Source organism: Mesoplodon mirus, assembly GCF_964341445.2.
Source record: "Mesoplodon mirus genome assembly, chromosome: 13".
Lineage (NCBI taxonomy): Eukaryota > Metazoa > Chordata > Mammalia > Artiodactyla > Ziphiidae > Mesoplodon > Mesoplodon mirus.
In genome coordinates, this window is record NC_138989.1 from 29,652,993 (window position 1) to 29,667,275 (window position 14,283).

Consider the following 14,283-nt stretch of genomic DNA (forward strand, 5'->3'; position numbering starts at 1 on the left):
CACAACAATCTATGGTTAAGAGAAAATTAAAGCATCAATTTCTTCAAATATACGTCTACTTGAAAGAGCAACGTATTGAAGGACGGTATTTTACACGACCCAACTTCACAATATATTTGCTTTCTGCCAAAAAGGCAAAGCTGGGCAGTACCTTAGAAGCATATCACCCAGCTGGGGAGATAAGCCATGCAGGTAACCACACATAATAAAGAGTGAGCTTTGACATGTGCCATGTGTAGAGTTACCCTCAAGTGCCCTAAGAGTTCAGAGAAAAGAGCCTTTGGGGTCTAATTTACCAAAACTCTTCTTACTTTATCAAGTATGTGAATTAAAATGCCCGCTCCCATAACTTCATGTCATTAGTAATCAAGTCAGTAATTTAGTTAATAGAAACATGTATTTTGCAAGAAATCCACTTAACAAAATAACCCTGGGAAAGATTTGTTGGTTTTCTAGTCGTTATCTTAAGTAAAATCCCAAGGCTGACAACCAAATAGCAAACCCTAGGAGGCAGAACTTATAGAAGGAGGTGTAAAAACTTAGCGTATCGTGTGCAGATCTCTGCAGAAGAGGAAGGAGTCCGGGCTTGCTCCCTTTGGGGCCAGTTTTGTGGACAGCCTGAGAGAGAAAAGTCAACCTCAGGTTTTTAGCTGCCAGGCAGAGAAGTAAGACAGAGACTTGAACCAGAAATCTCGAGCAGCTACATCAGTCTTATCCCTCTAAACATAGGGAAGCACAATCTCTATCTCTCTCCCTCAGTGTTTCTCATAAAGTATTGACCATTTGCTTTAAGAGGAAGTGGCTGGAGCATCCAAGAGGTCAGGAATTGGTTTGATGGGCTCTGATGGCTGATACACTTGGCCTTCCGTATCCGCGGGTTCTGCATCCATGGGTTCAACCAACTACAGATCAAAAATATGTGAAAAGAAAAAAAATTCCAGAAAGTTCCCCAAAGCAAAACTTGAATTTGCTGTGAGCAAGCTACTATTTACATGGCATTCACATAGTATTAGGTATTGTAAGTCATCTAGAGATGATTTAAAGTATACAGGAGGATGTGCATAGGTTATATGAAAATACTACACCATTTTATATAAGGGACTTGAGCATCCGTGGCTTTTGGTATCTTCGGGGGTCCTGGAACCAGTCCACCATGGATACCGAGGGACGACTGTACAAGTTTTGGCCCCCTTTGTCCCCGACTTTTCTCTTGAGAGAAAGCCTATGCCCATTAACCCAAGTCACAAGGCCAGTGAATTCACTCAGGAATTCTTAGAATGATCTAGATGCAAAGTCATCTGAAATAATTTAAAACTTGAAGCATTCCACCATTAGCTCAGTCTTCTTTCCAGTGGAATCTCTCATTTTTGTCTGAATGCTAACATTTTAAGAAAGGCCAGAGCTCTGCCTTAAGGGACACGTGACCTAACAAACCCATCCCTCTCTGGACAATGTGTGCCTCTGAAAGGCTGCACGTGAAGTGTGTCCAATGATAGGGTGAACCTTTTATTTAAGTAAATAAGCTTTCTATCTCCCAAAATTTATTTCTGTACGCTCAATGCTGTTTTATAAGGAGAATAATATGTTTGTAAACACGAGTTCCAATGAAAGAGGGGACATAGCTACATTCGACTTCTGCGTCGATTACAATTTAGACTTGACCTTAACGAGGTGTGAAGTGGCGGGTGTGTTTAGGACAGTGGGTGACTGGTAAGATTTTGATGATGTGAAAAATTGCAGGAAGTTCCAGCTGAATCTAAACAGACTGATTTAGAAGATTTTAACAGGAGTAATGATTATTTATTTCTCCCACATATACACAAACCAGAGCCATTATACCCAATCTTGTCTAGTAGATTTTTTTTGGAGGAATTACTACCACACAGAGTTAAGATGTGACATTAAATTGAATTAAATTAAATCAACTGCTCATCTGTGAATATAGTTTTCTCAAAGTGCTTAGGAGTTCCAGAATATAATCTTAAAGAGTTTTAAAACTTCTACTTTAAATATTACTTACAAATAGTACACATTTGCAAGAAAGTTCCTTTTTTCTAATAGTCTAATGAATGGGGTGAGTGCAGTTTACCTTGAAGTAGTTATAAATAAATGGAATTTAGGCCTTAGGGGATTTTACCGTAGTAGAATTTCCATTTTCTTTATTGGAAAGTAGCTTAATATGTGGCTTTTCAAAGTCAACTCCTAGTACAGACTTAAACCTCTTCAACTCTCCTTAATTTGTTTCTTTGGTTTCAAATTAGAATGCCTCTCCAGTGTATAGAATTCACTCACCAAAAACACTCAGGGAATGATCGTGTACACCAAGCAAAGGGAGGTGAGCAGAGTGAGACTGGATTTCTGTCCTCAAGGGGAGAATAAAATGATGTGGACACAAATTGAGAAATGCACACATTGACTTACAGAGCTGCGGAAGCATGAAAGAGAGAGGGTGGGTGAATAAACAGACAAAAGTCACCTGCTCTGTTGGAATCCAAGAGGAGAGAACCATCGTGGTTAAGAAATAGTCAGAGGATTAAGCTCAGAGCTTGCATCATCATAAAAGCAAGACCAGGGTTACAGTCGAGGTCAAGAAAATGCAAAGAGAAGGAAATGGGCTCCCTGAGGGGAAAGACAGGCAAAACGGTGGGATTTAAGGAAGCTGGGGCGGGGTCCGGGAGAATCTGGTTCATCAGCTGGTCGGTTTGGATCCCAAAGTGGAAGTCATCCACCAGTGATGGGATAATCCACACGTGAGGATCAGCAGAGAATTACAAGCATCCTAAGTTCCTTTGCTGGAAGTTTCAGGGAATGTTTTTTTCACTAGACGGTGGTTTTTAATTTAGTCTTTGAAAAATCAGGATCCCTTTTTAAAATTAGTTAAGGGGAGGTACATATCTAAGTTAAGGTACACAGGCTTTCCTGGGGAATCGATACAGCTGTCCGTGACAGCAAAGGGGCAGCCAGTTCTGCCTCGACCCTGCCCTGGGCAGTCGGATCCCAGCCCTGCAGCAACCCACCCGATCTGGCCACGTGGCAGAGGGAGGTGATGGTGGCCATAAGAGGCCCTGGGCATTGAGACCATAGGAGACAGATTCTCGAGGGAGAAACATTTGCACTGTTCTCTGAATGGCCATTTTAACACACAAGCCATTAAGGAATATGCTGATGACAGAATTAGAGTCCAAATTGAGTGCCCACCCCAGCATCCTGTGCTGTGTGGTCCCACACGAAGGTGTGTCCTGATTCTGCTTCTTCCTTAGCATGAATTGATGATGCGGATTATCAAAAAGTATATGCAGATCTGTCATTAGCAGATGGTTCTTTACTCTAAAAATGTTCCTGTGTACTAAGCACCGTGTTAAGCACTTAACGGAAATCACCTCCATTTTCACAACATCCCAGGAAGTAGGCACTGTTATTCCATTTCACAGATCAGCAAACTGAGATTTAAAAGACATGGCAAATACATACTGGGTTGGCCAAACTGTTTGTTTGGGTTTTTCAGTAACATTGGAAAAACCCCAGTGAAGTGTTTGGCCAACCCAATGTGTATATATATATACATGTAAAACTGAATCACTTTGTTGTACACCTGAATCTAATGGAATGTTGTAAATCAACTATATTTCAATAAAAATTTTTAAAAAATAAAATAAAAGACATGGTTAGGAACTTTGCCAAGTCCTCTCGCTAGTAAGATGTCTAGTTGAGGCTTGAATCTAAGTCGTTCTGATTCCAAAGAGCATGCTTTTAACATTATTCTGGATTGCCTCAAAAAAAATGCTGTGAGAAAAATGAGAAAAAAATGAAAGTCGAAAGGATTCACACAAGTGTCTTTTTAAAATAGAAACTCCAACCATGCATTGAAAATACTTTCATCTGTACTCATTTTATGCACGCAAATTTTCTCAGTGAAATTTCAGATGGCAAACGCCTAGGCTGGTAAATTATAGCCTGATACACGCTTCCCCTTTTGTCTTTTCTTTCTTTTTTTCTTTTTTTTTTTTTTGTTGTTGTTGTTGTTGGCCTTGTGTTACAAGCTCGGAGGTCAGGCTGCTCCAGAGGGCATCAGTGTCACTGTTTCCTCACGAGGATGATGTCAGAGAGGAGGGAGCAGCATTAGACACAGGAACTCTCTCCCCTCTCCCCGACACCCCCAGCTCCATCAAGTCCCAGGTCTCCTGTAACTGACAAGTTTCCAGAAGTAGATCTTCCGGACTTACTTCCAAAAGGTTTAGTCTGATGTTCTTTTAGTCTGATGTGATTCCTTCGTTCAATAATCTCCCCTCAATCTGGACAGCACTTTGGGGGTCTCGTGGCTGGAGGACCTTTTGTTACATAGCCATAGTGGCAACTGCAGAAACAGCCTCATCTCTGGGAGTTTCCCTCCACAAATAGCACTCATTACTGGAAAGTTGTTTTCATTATCAAGTCATGGCAGTGCCGAGGTAGATTATATAAGTGGTCATACTTCCACAGTAAGATCCACAAATTTCTGTCATTGTGAAAGTGTCTTCTCACTTGTAAAATGCAATCCCTTGCTTACCCTGAAGAGGACATAGAAACATTGACATTTGTGTAGCACCTGACGTTCACCTTAATACCCTTTAATACGTAGAGTCCTGATGAAGCAGGGACAGAAAAGAAGTACCCTGAAAGTTGATGCACGGAGCTGGTGTAGGAGATGTGGGACTATAGTTTCAAGAATGGGGAACTTCCCCAAAGGTGGAGGGTGAATTGTCTACCTTAAGAAAATAAGCAAGTGTATATCTGCACAATTTCTTCCACCATCCTCAGAATGTTCTTTGTTCATTAAATTAACAATTCATTTCTGACACTCTGTAATTTACCTACTTGACACCCTGTTAAAAAGAATTACTTTTGAAGGAGAACCTCTCTAACAGTCTAAGGACAATGCAGATTCATGACCACAGTTATCCAATATCACAGGCGTTTTAAATGTAAAACCAGCAAGTTGCATGTGAGCTTGGATTTTTATGTAGCCAAACCTCATTCTGTAAAAAACAAAAAACAAGTAAATTCCAGAGAGGTGAAATAATTGACTCAGAGCCCACAACGGTACAGATATAATAACATTATTAAGTGTCCATCCTGTTACAGCCGGGCTGAAATGTATAGATTAATTATTGCAAAGGGAGAGGACTATGTGTGATTCCAATAGACCTTTTCCTAATATCTGTTGCCCACAAATGTTCCTTCAAACAGTCATTTGAATATGAATAAAAAGATACACGTTTTTTAAAAATCGAAGAGAAAGATTGTACTTGTTATTATCCACCACAAAGTCAGCTGGACCGCCTGAGAGTCTGCTGGGCTCGGTGAGGCTGCAGCTCCCACGAGCTCAGAGGCTCAGCGGCTCAGCTCCCTCATCCAGGCTCATGCATGTCTTCTCAGGAGAGCTGGTCTAGCAGCTCGCCTGGTGCCCAAGGATGGGGCGTGATGCAGGCTTCTTACCCCCAAAAGCATTAGCACCCGCTGCATATGCTTCAGATGATGACAGAATGGGATTGGTCTATGCAAAGGTTGACTGATGTTACACGTTATTTAAGAATTTAAAAATCCCTGCTTAGATGTGAATGACTTGATTCCTGGGGGATGGTTTGCTGTGTTACTAAAAAAGCATGATCTGATTTGCCTCAGCAGTCTCTGCATTCTGTCCTTGACCACTGCAGTCCCGTCCACTCTCAGATCAGTTGCCAGGCACAGGGTTCCCAGTCAAAGCCCGCTGCGGCTGCCATCCTGGAATGCACTTGGCGTTAGGACCCCTGCACCCGGTGTACAGGAATGCAACAGTGGATGATGTATAGCATGATGTTTGATCTCTGACTTTCCTTATAATTCTTCTGTTCTCATCTCCTTTTTTTCCTTTCTATTTCAATTACTTTGAGCAGCATCAAGAAAAAATTACCAATCTACCAAAATGAGTAAGTCCCCCTGTGAAGCCATGAAATGCTTGCTCTACACAATGCCATTTCATGCTTCTCCATCCTAAACTCTGACCATTTTCTCCTGTGGGAGAAATGTCAAGTTTAGGTGTTGATAGCTCTCATGACCAACTCATCACTAGAACCTGAATTGGAAGAGCTAACCAAACCTGAGTTTACAGTTCGTTTTTAGAAAGAGCTTTAAAAAATAAAAAGCGACCGGATGCTAACAAGCCCACATGCCAGGCCGTGTAGTGACTTCCGTTTTGTTGATCCTCCTTCACGGGCCCCTCACTCGCATCCCCCGGAACCCTTCCCTCCCCTGATTCGGCTGCTCTCTGCCCACAGACTGGCCCACCCCGAGGGAAGCCTTCCCGACCTCGCCATGATGAAGCCAACCGCCAGCTTGGAGGTGGTGGAAGCCAAGCAGCTGGCTGGACCTGGGGAGGAGAAGCCGGGGGGATGCCCGGCAAAGGCCAAGAAGGGCGAGCTCGGCAAGGACAGTGAGGAAGAGGACGACGAGGAGGAGGAAGAGACGTCAGGTAAGCTGCCCGCCCGCCCCAGGAGCTGCTCAGAAGATGCCGGCTCCCAGACGGAGGGAATGAAACACTGACTTGCTCCAAGTGCAGAAAATGAGTATACACTCGACCCAGGCAGTGAACTAGAGACCAGGGTGTGGTTTATTGGTTTCTGTAGGCATAGCTTTCCTGTTCCAATTGCTCCAGTGATTTCCCTGTAATTCTGACTTAGAGGAAGATGGCAGATGGCTGGTTGTCTGGGTCCTGCAGGGTCCTGCCCAGTTTCGTTTAGTCTGTTAGTTCCCAGGAAGCATGGAGGAACCAGAGAGCATAGCCTTTGTGGTGGGAGGGGTGACATTCTGAGGCTGTGAGGCTGAGATGCTGCCCTTGTCTTTTCTGGTGCTCTGTGCTTTACAAAGTAGAAAATAAAAGGCAGCACCAGGAGGAAGGTCCCTCCCAAAGACAAGCTCTGCACAAACTGGCCCCTTCGCCCACTCATCGCAGAAACCCTAGGAGAGGCCCAGAAATGCTCCCTGCGTATCTGAGGGATGTGCCTTCCTCAGGTGACGGAAACCAAGCTCTGGGGACCAAGGGCTCAGAACTAGGTTCTATTTTATACTTAAAGGCAGGTTTGAGCTTTACAAGAACGTCTCACCAAAGACTGGGCTGTAGCTGTTCACCTGCTCCCTCTTTACTTGCCCCTGAAACCTCGAAACTGTGCCCAGGTGTGACCTCAATCTTACAGAGACTGTCACCCGAGTCGTTCTGTAAATAAACATTTTCACAATAACTAAAACCTTCCTTAAACCTTCAGAACCAAGTACATTACCTGTTGCAAACACCCCAGCCAGGTCTGGAAGCTACGTACAGAGACCCTGGGTCTTATCTGCCTGGGCCCGTGAGGCTTCTGTCTGCAAAGGCAGGGACAGGCTGATTGCGTGAAACAGTCCTGTGGGGACTTTTGTTCAGATTAACTGGGACAGACCTTCTAGGCAGAAGCATGACCCCAGTCTGCAAAATGTTATTCCCTAGCACAAGGTGGAAGGTAGAAAATGACGAATTTGATTAAAAATTATGACTGGAATGAGTCTGAGCGCCGCACTTGGTGAACTGTGACTCAGTCATTCAGCCTCTCAGGTCCGTCCTCCGCTGTGACAGGGGTGGGCTCGTCCAGGGCGGCTGGTGGGCTTTGCCCACCCCCTAGTTAAGCCCCGGCAAGGAGATTGGCGCTTAAGGAACCACTGTTTTGGCAAGAAAAATGTCATGAAGAGGGAACTCAGCTACTTAATATTCAGGGGAAATCAAGGAATCGTAGCTCAGCCCTAAGAGTAAACAAGGTCAAAATTCTTTTTTGCACAAATTTAATGAAAAGGTGGGTGAAAGCAGCCTGTCCTTCATTCATTCTCGGCGTGTGACATCGAAGTCATCACCGGACGTGGGATTCTTGGACCACCTTCCTCCAGATCGGGGTGTCTTAGATAGAATTCATCCACTACTCTGATTTTGCAGCTTCTCGTTCCCATGGGGATGATACGAGGTAGGCTTTCAACCGTAATCGCACACACAAGCCCTTTTCGTGCCCTCGGGCACATTCCCTGCCCTGCAGATCTGAGGAACAAGTGGCACCTGGTGATTGACCGCCTCACGGTGCTGTTCCTGAAGTTCCTGGAGTGTTTCCACCAGCTGCAGACGTTCCTGTGGTGGATCCTGGAGCTTCACATCATCAAGATCGTCTCCTCCTACATCATCTGGGTGTCCGTGAAAGAGGCAAGTGACGCCTGTTTATCCTCAGGCCAAACCGAACCAGGGCCCGTCGCCACTTTCCTTTGTCAACTGTCCCTGATTTTTTAAGGGTGATTTCCCACGACGTCAGGACACCAAGGTCTGAGACAGGCACATACACTTGACACACAGAAAACCACAGGACAGCTATTCTGAGAAGAGGGAGCGATCTCAGGGCAGAAAGGGCCCCCCGCTTAGTCCCTCGTCAGTGTGATCCTGTCACAGAGGTTCCTGATTTTCATCTAGTCTTTAGTGAAGGGTATGAGACACAATGCTTTTCTGCACTACGTGCGTGGGAATCTACCTCCATAAATTCTCTTTGGGGAAAGCAATAACATTCCGGTGTATGCTACCAAGGAAACGCAGGTTCCAAAATTTGATAGAATCTTTCTTAGAGCTCACCCTGTTCATGATTGGAGTTTCTGATATGAAGCACAAAGTCTTTCAACATTGTAATGGCACTTCTGTTTTCTTACCTGAAAAGGGAAGAGTCATCATTCAGCCAACAATGATTTGGTGTTTACTGTGAGAAGTTAGCTTTCTTTCAGTTTCTTCAACAGATAATTTTCATGTATTTCTAATTTCCCTGAACTCTTTTTGAGTTAGTGACAACTCAAAGAGCCTTTGCCCTCTAAAAATTAGGTCAGGAAAGACTGCCTATAATTTTTTAAAAGTTAAGTAATAATATTAATATTACAACTACAGTACTATGAACCCCAAAATGTTTCACGAGTGGGTAACCAAGGGGTAAACCTTAATGTGAGCTCTCCAGTCTAAACTGGGACTTTCTCCCTTTTCATACAAACCATCTGAAGTGGATGGGTAATCAGGGCCAGGTGGGAACAAAACAGGAACCACTGTCCCGGTAAGATTTGTGGCAGAAAATGACACATGCTCCATCGTTAAGTAACCAAGTCTGTACATTGATTAGAACTAAAATTTAGCCTAATATGTATATTAATTGAGAATAAAAAAGTTAAAGCACTTTAACTTTACAGGTGAATTGACCAATTCAGACAGGATTTGAGGGTCGGAATATTAAAGAACGATGAAAAAGGATCAGAGAAAGCCTGTGGCTAAAAATGAACAAAGTCCATTTCTGAATTAACCAAGTCTGGTGTGCAGATGATTTCTGATGTGTGGCAGAGTTGGTGCGGGGGCATTGTAAGACAATTGAATGATGGGAGTGGGCATTCAATGAAAGAGAAATTAGTGTGAGTAGGGCATGGAAGACCCACTCTCTGAATCCATCCTGGCGAGTCCAGAAGGAGAAAGAAAGAGGGGGTTAAATGACACCACTTTCTCATAAATCCTAAATGAAAAGCAGACATATATACATATAATTTTAAATCATCCTAATGAGTCTTGAGAATGCGTTATTAATAGGCTGTCAAGTAAATAAAGGATTACGGTCTCTTCACTCTGTTGCACCATTAGAAAAACGGCCTTTGGTGGCATGCGACCAGTTCCTCCCCTACAATTCACATATTGCACAGACTTCCAAAATTTTCATTTCTGATCCCATCTCTCTCACCTATAACTTTAAAACACGTTAAGAGACTCATGAATCGGAGACATTCTTCTCCCACTGCTGGCACTGCTTGAATCCTGGTGCTGTAGGATGGTTTGACCCCCAAGTGTGTCTGGGGAGGTCACCCCACCTGAAGGGTGAGTCACCACATGGTCCTGGGGGTCAGTGACTCTGAGGCCTCCCCTCTCTGCACTGACTTGGTACCTGGGCACCATCACTGTGTTCACAGCTGATTCTTATTAACGTCATGGGAGCACTGAGCCATCAGAACACAAGGCATAATTATAAGAACAACTGAACTTTTCTCCGTGCGCGAATGCAAGACACATTCTGATCATCCTCAGGTAATGGAAAGCCCTGTAGTTACCGTGAATAGCAAGCAAGATCTCAGTTCATTAATCAGAGTTGTCTAGCCACGGAGAATAAGCAAACTCTGGTCTCACCCAGTGGAAACATGTCCTCTTCCAGCTGCTTCTTTCTTTCTCACACTCACCTCCCTCACCGCCTCCCTGCTCCAATGAACTGACTGGTGTTATGGACTTGGGCAGGGGTGGCGGGGATGTGGGATATTCTGATTTGACTTGCACTGTCCTAGGATGGCCTCACACTGGGCTGAGGATGATCAAATCTACCCTTTTCCTCCCGGAGGCTCCTCTGCGATGGCTCCAGCTGCAGCTCTGGGGCCGTCACCCAGCCCATGGTTTCCAGCACCCACTCCTCCTGGACCCACAGCCTTGTGGGCGCCCCCCTGCTGTGCTCGAACAGGCCCATGTGCATGTCCACAACAGCCCTGGGGGAGTAGGCATGAGGTCCCCACTCTGCCTCTGGCCATGGGTCCCAATGAAGCAATGACCCTGCACTGTCACCAAAGCATCCTCTCTCTCCTTGCTGCTGGATTTTCCGGGTGACATTGGACATCAGTGCCCCAACCCTGTCACCAACTCCAAGGTGCACACACTGAGACTGCTGAGGGGTCCTGCTTGGAGCGCCTCCCTCAGGACTTTGGTAGAGAATTGGCATCTCCTCCTTACCCTCACCATCTCAGGGTTGAGGGACAGACAGAAGCGCCGCCCTACAGAGAATCCCCTTCACGCTCCCCCCTGTCATCTTCACCGTCTTGACCCATTTGTGTCCTCCTGGACCCATTGGCAGATCTCTACATGGTTTCCCATCGACTGTTTGGAAATTTGTACACGTTTGGCCAGAACCTCGTTTTGCGATGTCGCACTGACCTGCTCCAACTTGGTGCCTCATGACACTTGGATTTAACATCTCTCTACACTGACTACAGGTGGGAGGAGAGATAGACGCTGCCTCTTGCACGTAGTTCTCATAAGGAGCCATATGTCAACCCAGCGTGGATGTGGCTGAATTTTGTACCATCTAGGGGCACTGCTCACCTGAGAACGGCCTCTCCGGGCTTGTGCGTTCTGAGGTGCTCACCTCCGCCTGCAGGGACCTCTTCTGCTTTGAAGGCTCCACTCATTCCCACAGGAGCAGTCCATCAGCAATGACATTTGCTACGTATATTTGCTGTCCGTAGCTTATTAATTTTGATTAATACAAAAAAATTCTGTCTCAAAAACAGCCCATCAGTAAATGGCAAGATGAGAACAAAGTCCACATCCCCAGTTAAATCTTCAAGATATGTGGCCACACATGTGCTTTGCATTCAAACCATCTTTATCCAAGGCCACCAGCAAGGGTGCTGGTTTTCACAAGCTTTCGGGGCCATTTCCCCCACAAATGTTAAACTTTCCCCAGGTTATCTTCATGGACATCTGAGGAGGAAGAGACCATGGGAAAGAATTCATTACAGAAACCCTCTGCATCTCTTACTCAGAGTGACACCATTTTGGAAAGACCTAGATTTTTAAAATACATATACCATTGTCTTCTTGTTTTATACGCAGCTGTGCTCATTTCAAAAGGTTCCTAGTGAGCTCTGTGAGATCAAGATATTCTTGGAGGAGTGGCCAGTCCTCATTTCTTCAAGTATCTTTAGCATGTCCCACAGGGCCTGGCCAGTGTAGAAGCTCCATAAATGTTTACTGACTGAAGGAAGTAAATACAATAACTTTGCAAGTTTGAAATTTTCCCCAGATATCAGTTGATACTTCATTATTATTATTATTTTCACTCTCGCTAAGCATGCATTTAGTTTTTATTATGTACTCACAGTAAATTACAATAAATTGAATGGTTATATGGTGCTAGATGCTGACACAAAAGCATGGCAGACACGTTTCCTCCCTCAGCTTGCAGTCTGATGGTAGCGGCTGGTAAATAAAACCAAAGTCACCATCACTGCTGATGGGGGAGGAGCCACTGGGTGCTCAGGAGAGGGATGTCATGCCGAGGTGGCCCCATGGAGGTGACATTGAAGCAGTGGGAGCTCTGAGGGAGGGGGACCGGGGATGGGCAAGCATAATAAGAATTGTCTGACTGCTTGTTGTATACGTGGATGACCAGCTATTTCCCTAGAAATTCTGACTCGTTGGATATTGGTGGGGGCCTAGATATCTGTCATTTTTTAAAAATGTATGTTCCATGAGATTCTTATCATCAGGGACATGAAGAGACCTTTGTCAACCATGATTGCATTGAATGAAGCACCACACTTCTCTGAGTCCCTGTTTTCCTGTTTGTAAAATGATAAGAAACAAAAACACCCACGTGACAGAGCTTTTCAGTCCTTATTTAACTTGATTCTCCAGGTCATTGGATCTTGGTGACCATTTCCTTATCCTTGAAGCTCTCCCCACTGTTGTTTTCCAAATCCGAACCCTTTCCTGGCCTTTCCTCTGTCTCACTCATGGTCCCCTTCTCCTCTCCCCACCAGCTTCTCTCAGGGGCCTGCAGGCTCTGTCTGCAGCCCCCTCTACTGACTCCAGACTTCTGGCAGCTGTGTCAGGAGCTCCTGTGCTCCATGTGTCACCTCCGTACAATGAGCGGACATCTGTACCTTCAAACCCATCCTCTCTTTAAACTCCAGACCCGTATCTCCAAGGGACAACTGGACGGGACCTCATTCTTGAGTGTCCCAAAGCCCCTTCCACGAAATATCTCTACAGCTGAGCCCGCCACCTCTCCCTCAGCCTCCTTTGAGATTACAGCTGGCCCTCTCTACCCCAGGATGGGGAGCCCGTGGATATGAAAGGCAACTATCCTCTGACCAGTTCCCAAAATTGCTCTCATCCTTTCTCCTTCCAATACGTATTCCATTGTGTGGCCAGGGTCTTCTTTCCAGCCTGTAACTAGGATCGTGTTCATCCTCTTCTCAAAAACTTTCAAAGCTCTCTCTCATCTTCACAGTCACATGATCTGGCCCTGTACCCCTTCACCATTTCCTATCCTAGACACTTGAACCGCCAGGTGGGCTGCCGAGTCCTCTGAATGGACTCAGAGCCCACTGCTCTCAAGATGGACCACCTGCGGCTCTGAGGATAGTCGCCCCACGCTCCCCTTGCCTGTGTGGCCTGACACCTGCAATTCCTCTACCTGGCCAGCTCCTGTTCGTACCCGCAGCCTCAGTTTAGATCTAACGCCCTCTGGGCCATCTTCTGTAACCCTGAATTAGATGTTCAGCAGTGTGATCAACACCCACAACTCGGCTCAGCGCACCCCCGCCATCACGGTGTCATGGCTGTTTGTTGCAGTTCTCACTTGCACTACCTGGGTGTTTCTTGAGGGCAGGGAACCGCATGGGATGTATGACCGTGAACCTAATTCGTTAATTAACCTAATTAACCTAATTAATAAAAGATATCATCTTTTCTTTTTCTATCACTCAAAAGATTAAAAGTCCTATGTCAATTCATCGTACTGTTTTTGTACTCAATGCCTTGAATACATAATAAAAGAAATAACAAAGAGACTTAATTTTATGGGAGCTTTAATAGGATTTGCTTTTTAGCACCCCAATTAGCAGGACACTTGCTGATGACGGAGGAGGAGGAGTCGGCCGAGTTGGCCCGCCCCTCAGAATATCTTGCTAAAATGTAACTTCTGTTATTTGTTATGTTTGTGACTGTAGTTTACAGGGCACTTCCTTGGATAGTATTTCTTTCATCCTCAATTCTGTAAGCAGCTCCTACTGCTGTACTATTTCAGCACTTAACTCTCAGAGAGGTTCCATGCCTTGGACAGTGACAAGTAGTCAAGTAGAAGAGTCGTAGGTAACAAACTGCAGAATTAATACTGTCTTGGTGTCTCCACACTTCTTGTTTTATAGCTTTGTAAGCCCAACAGGTAACCATACCTCTCTGAGTGCTTGGCACTTGGTACCTTTTCAGTTTTATCAATTGCATTCTTGTGGTTATTTCTACCCGATCATACTAAATGTTTCTATGATATCAGTTTAACAATAGTCGGATATTATTTTAATAATATTCAGAATAAGTGAGGATTTTCCATGACTGAATAAGATGGCAGTGCTTCTGTACTGTTCAGTGAACTGCAAGCTCTGAAGAAAGGTTGGAAATGAGTGGGCATCTTACCTGATGGA

At 44.9% G+C, this 14,283-nt stretch overlaps 1 protein-coding gene across 4 annotated transcripts in view; it reads left to right on the top strand.

Moving 5' to 3' along the window:
- Positions 1 to 14,283, top strand: part of PIEZO2 (piezo type mechanosensitive ion channel component 2) — a gene marked incomplete at its 5' end in the record, with an annotated part of 336,195 nt that overhangs the window by 249,738 nt on the left and 72,174 nt on the right. For 2 of the 4 annotated variants that reach the window (XM_082640709.1, XM_082640711.1), the window contains 3 exons: positions 5,913 to 5,945; positions 6,294 to 6,487; positions 8,070 to 8,230. In XM_082640709.1, coding sequence (XP_082496835.1) covers positions 5,913 to 5,945; positions 6,294 to 6,487; positions 8,070 to 8,230 — 388 coding nt within the window. The remainder of the gene's footprint in view (positions 1 to 5,912; positions 5,946 to 6,293; positions 6,488 to 8,069; positions 8,231 to 14,283) is intronic. The other 2 variants (XM_082640710.1, XM_082640712.1) reach the window with 1 other exon arrangement.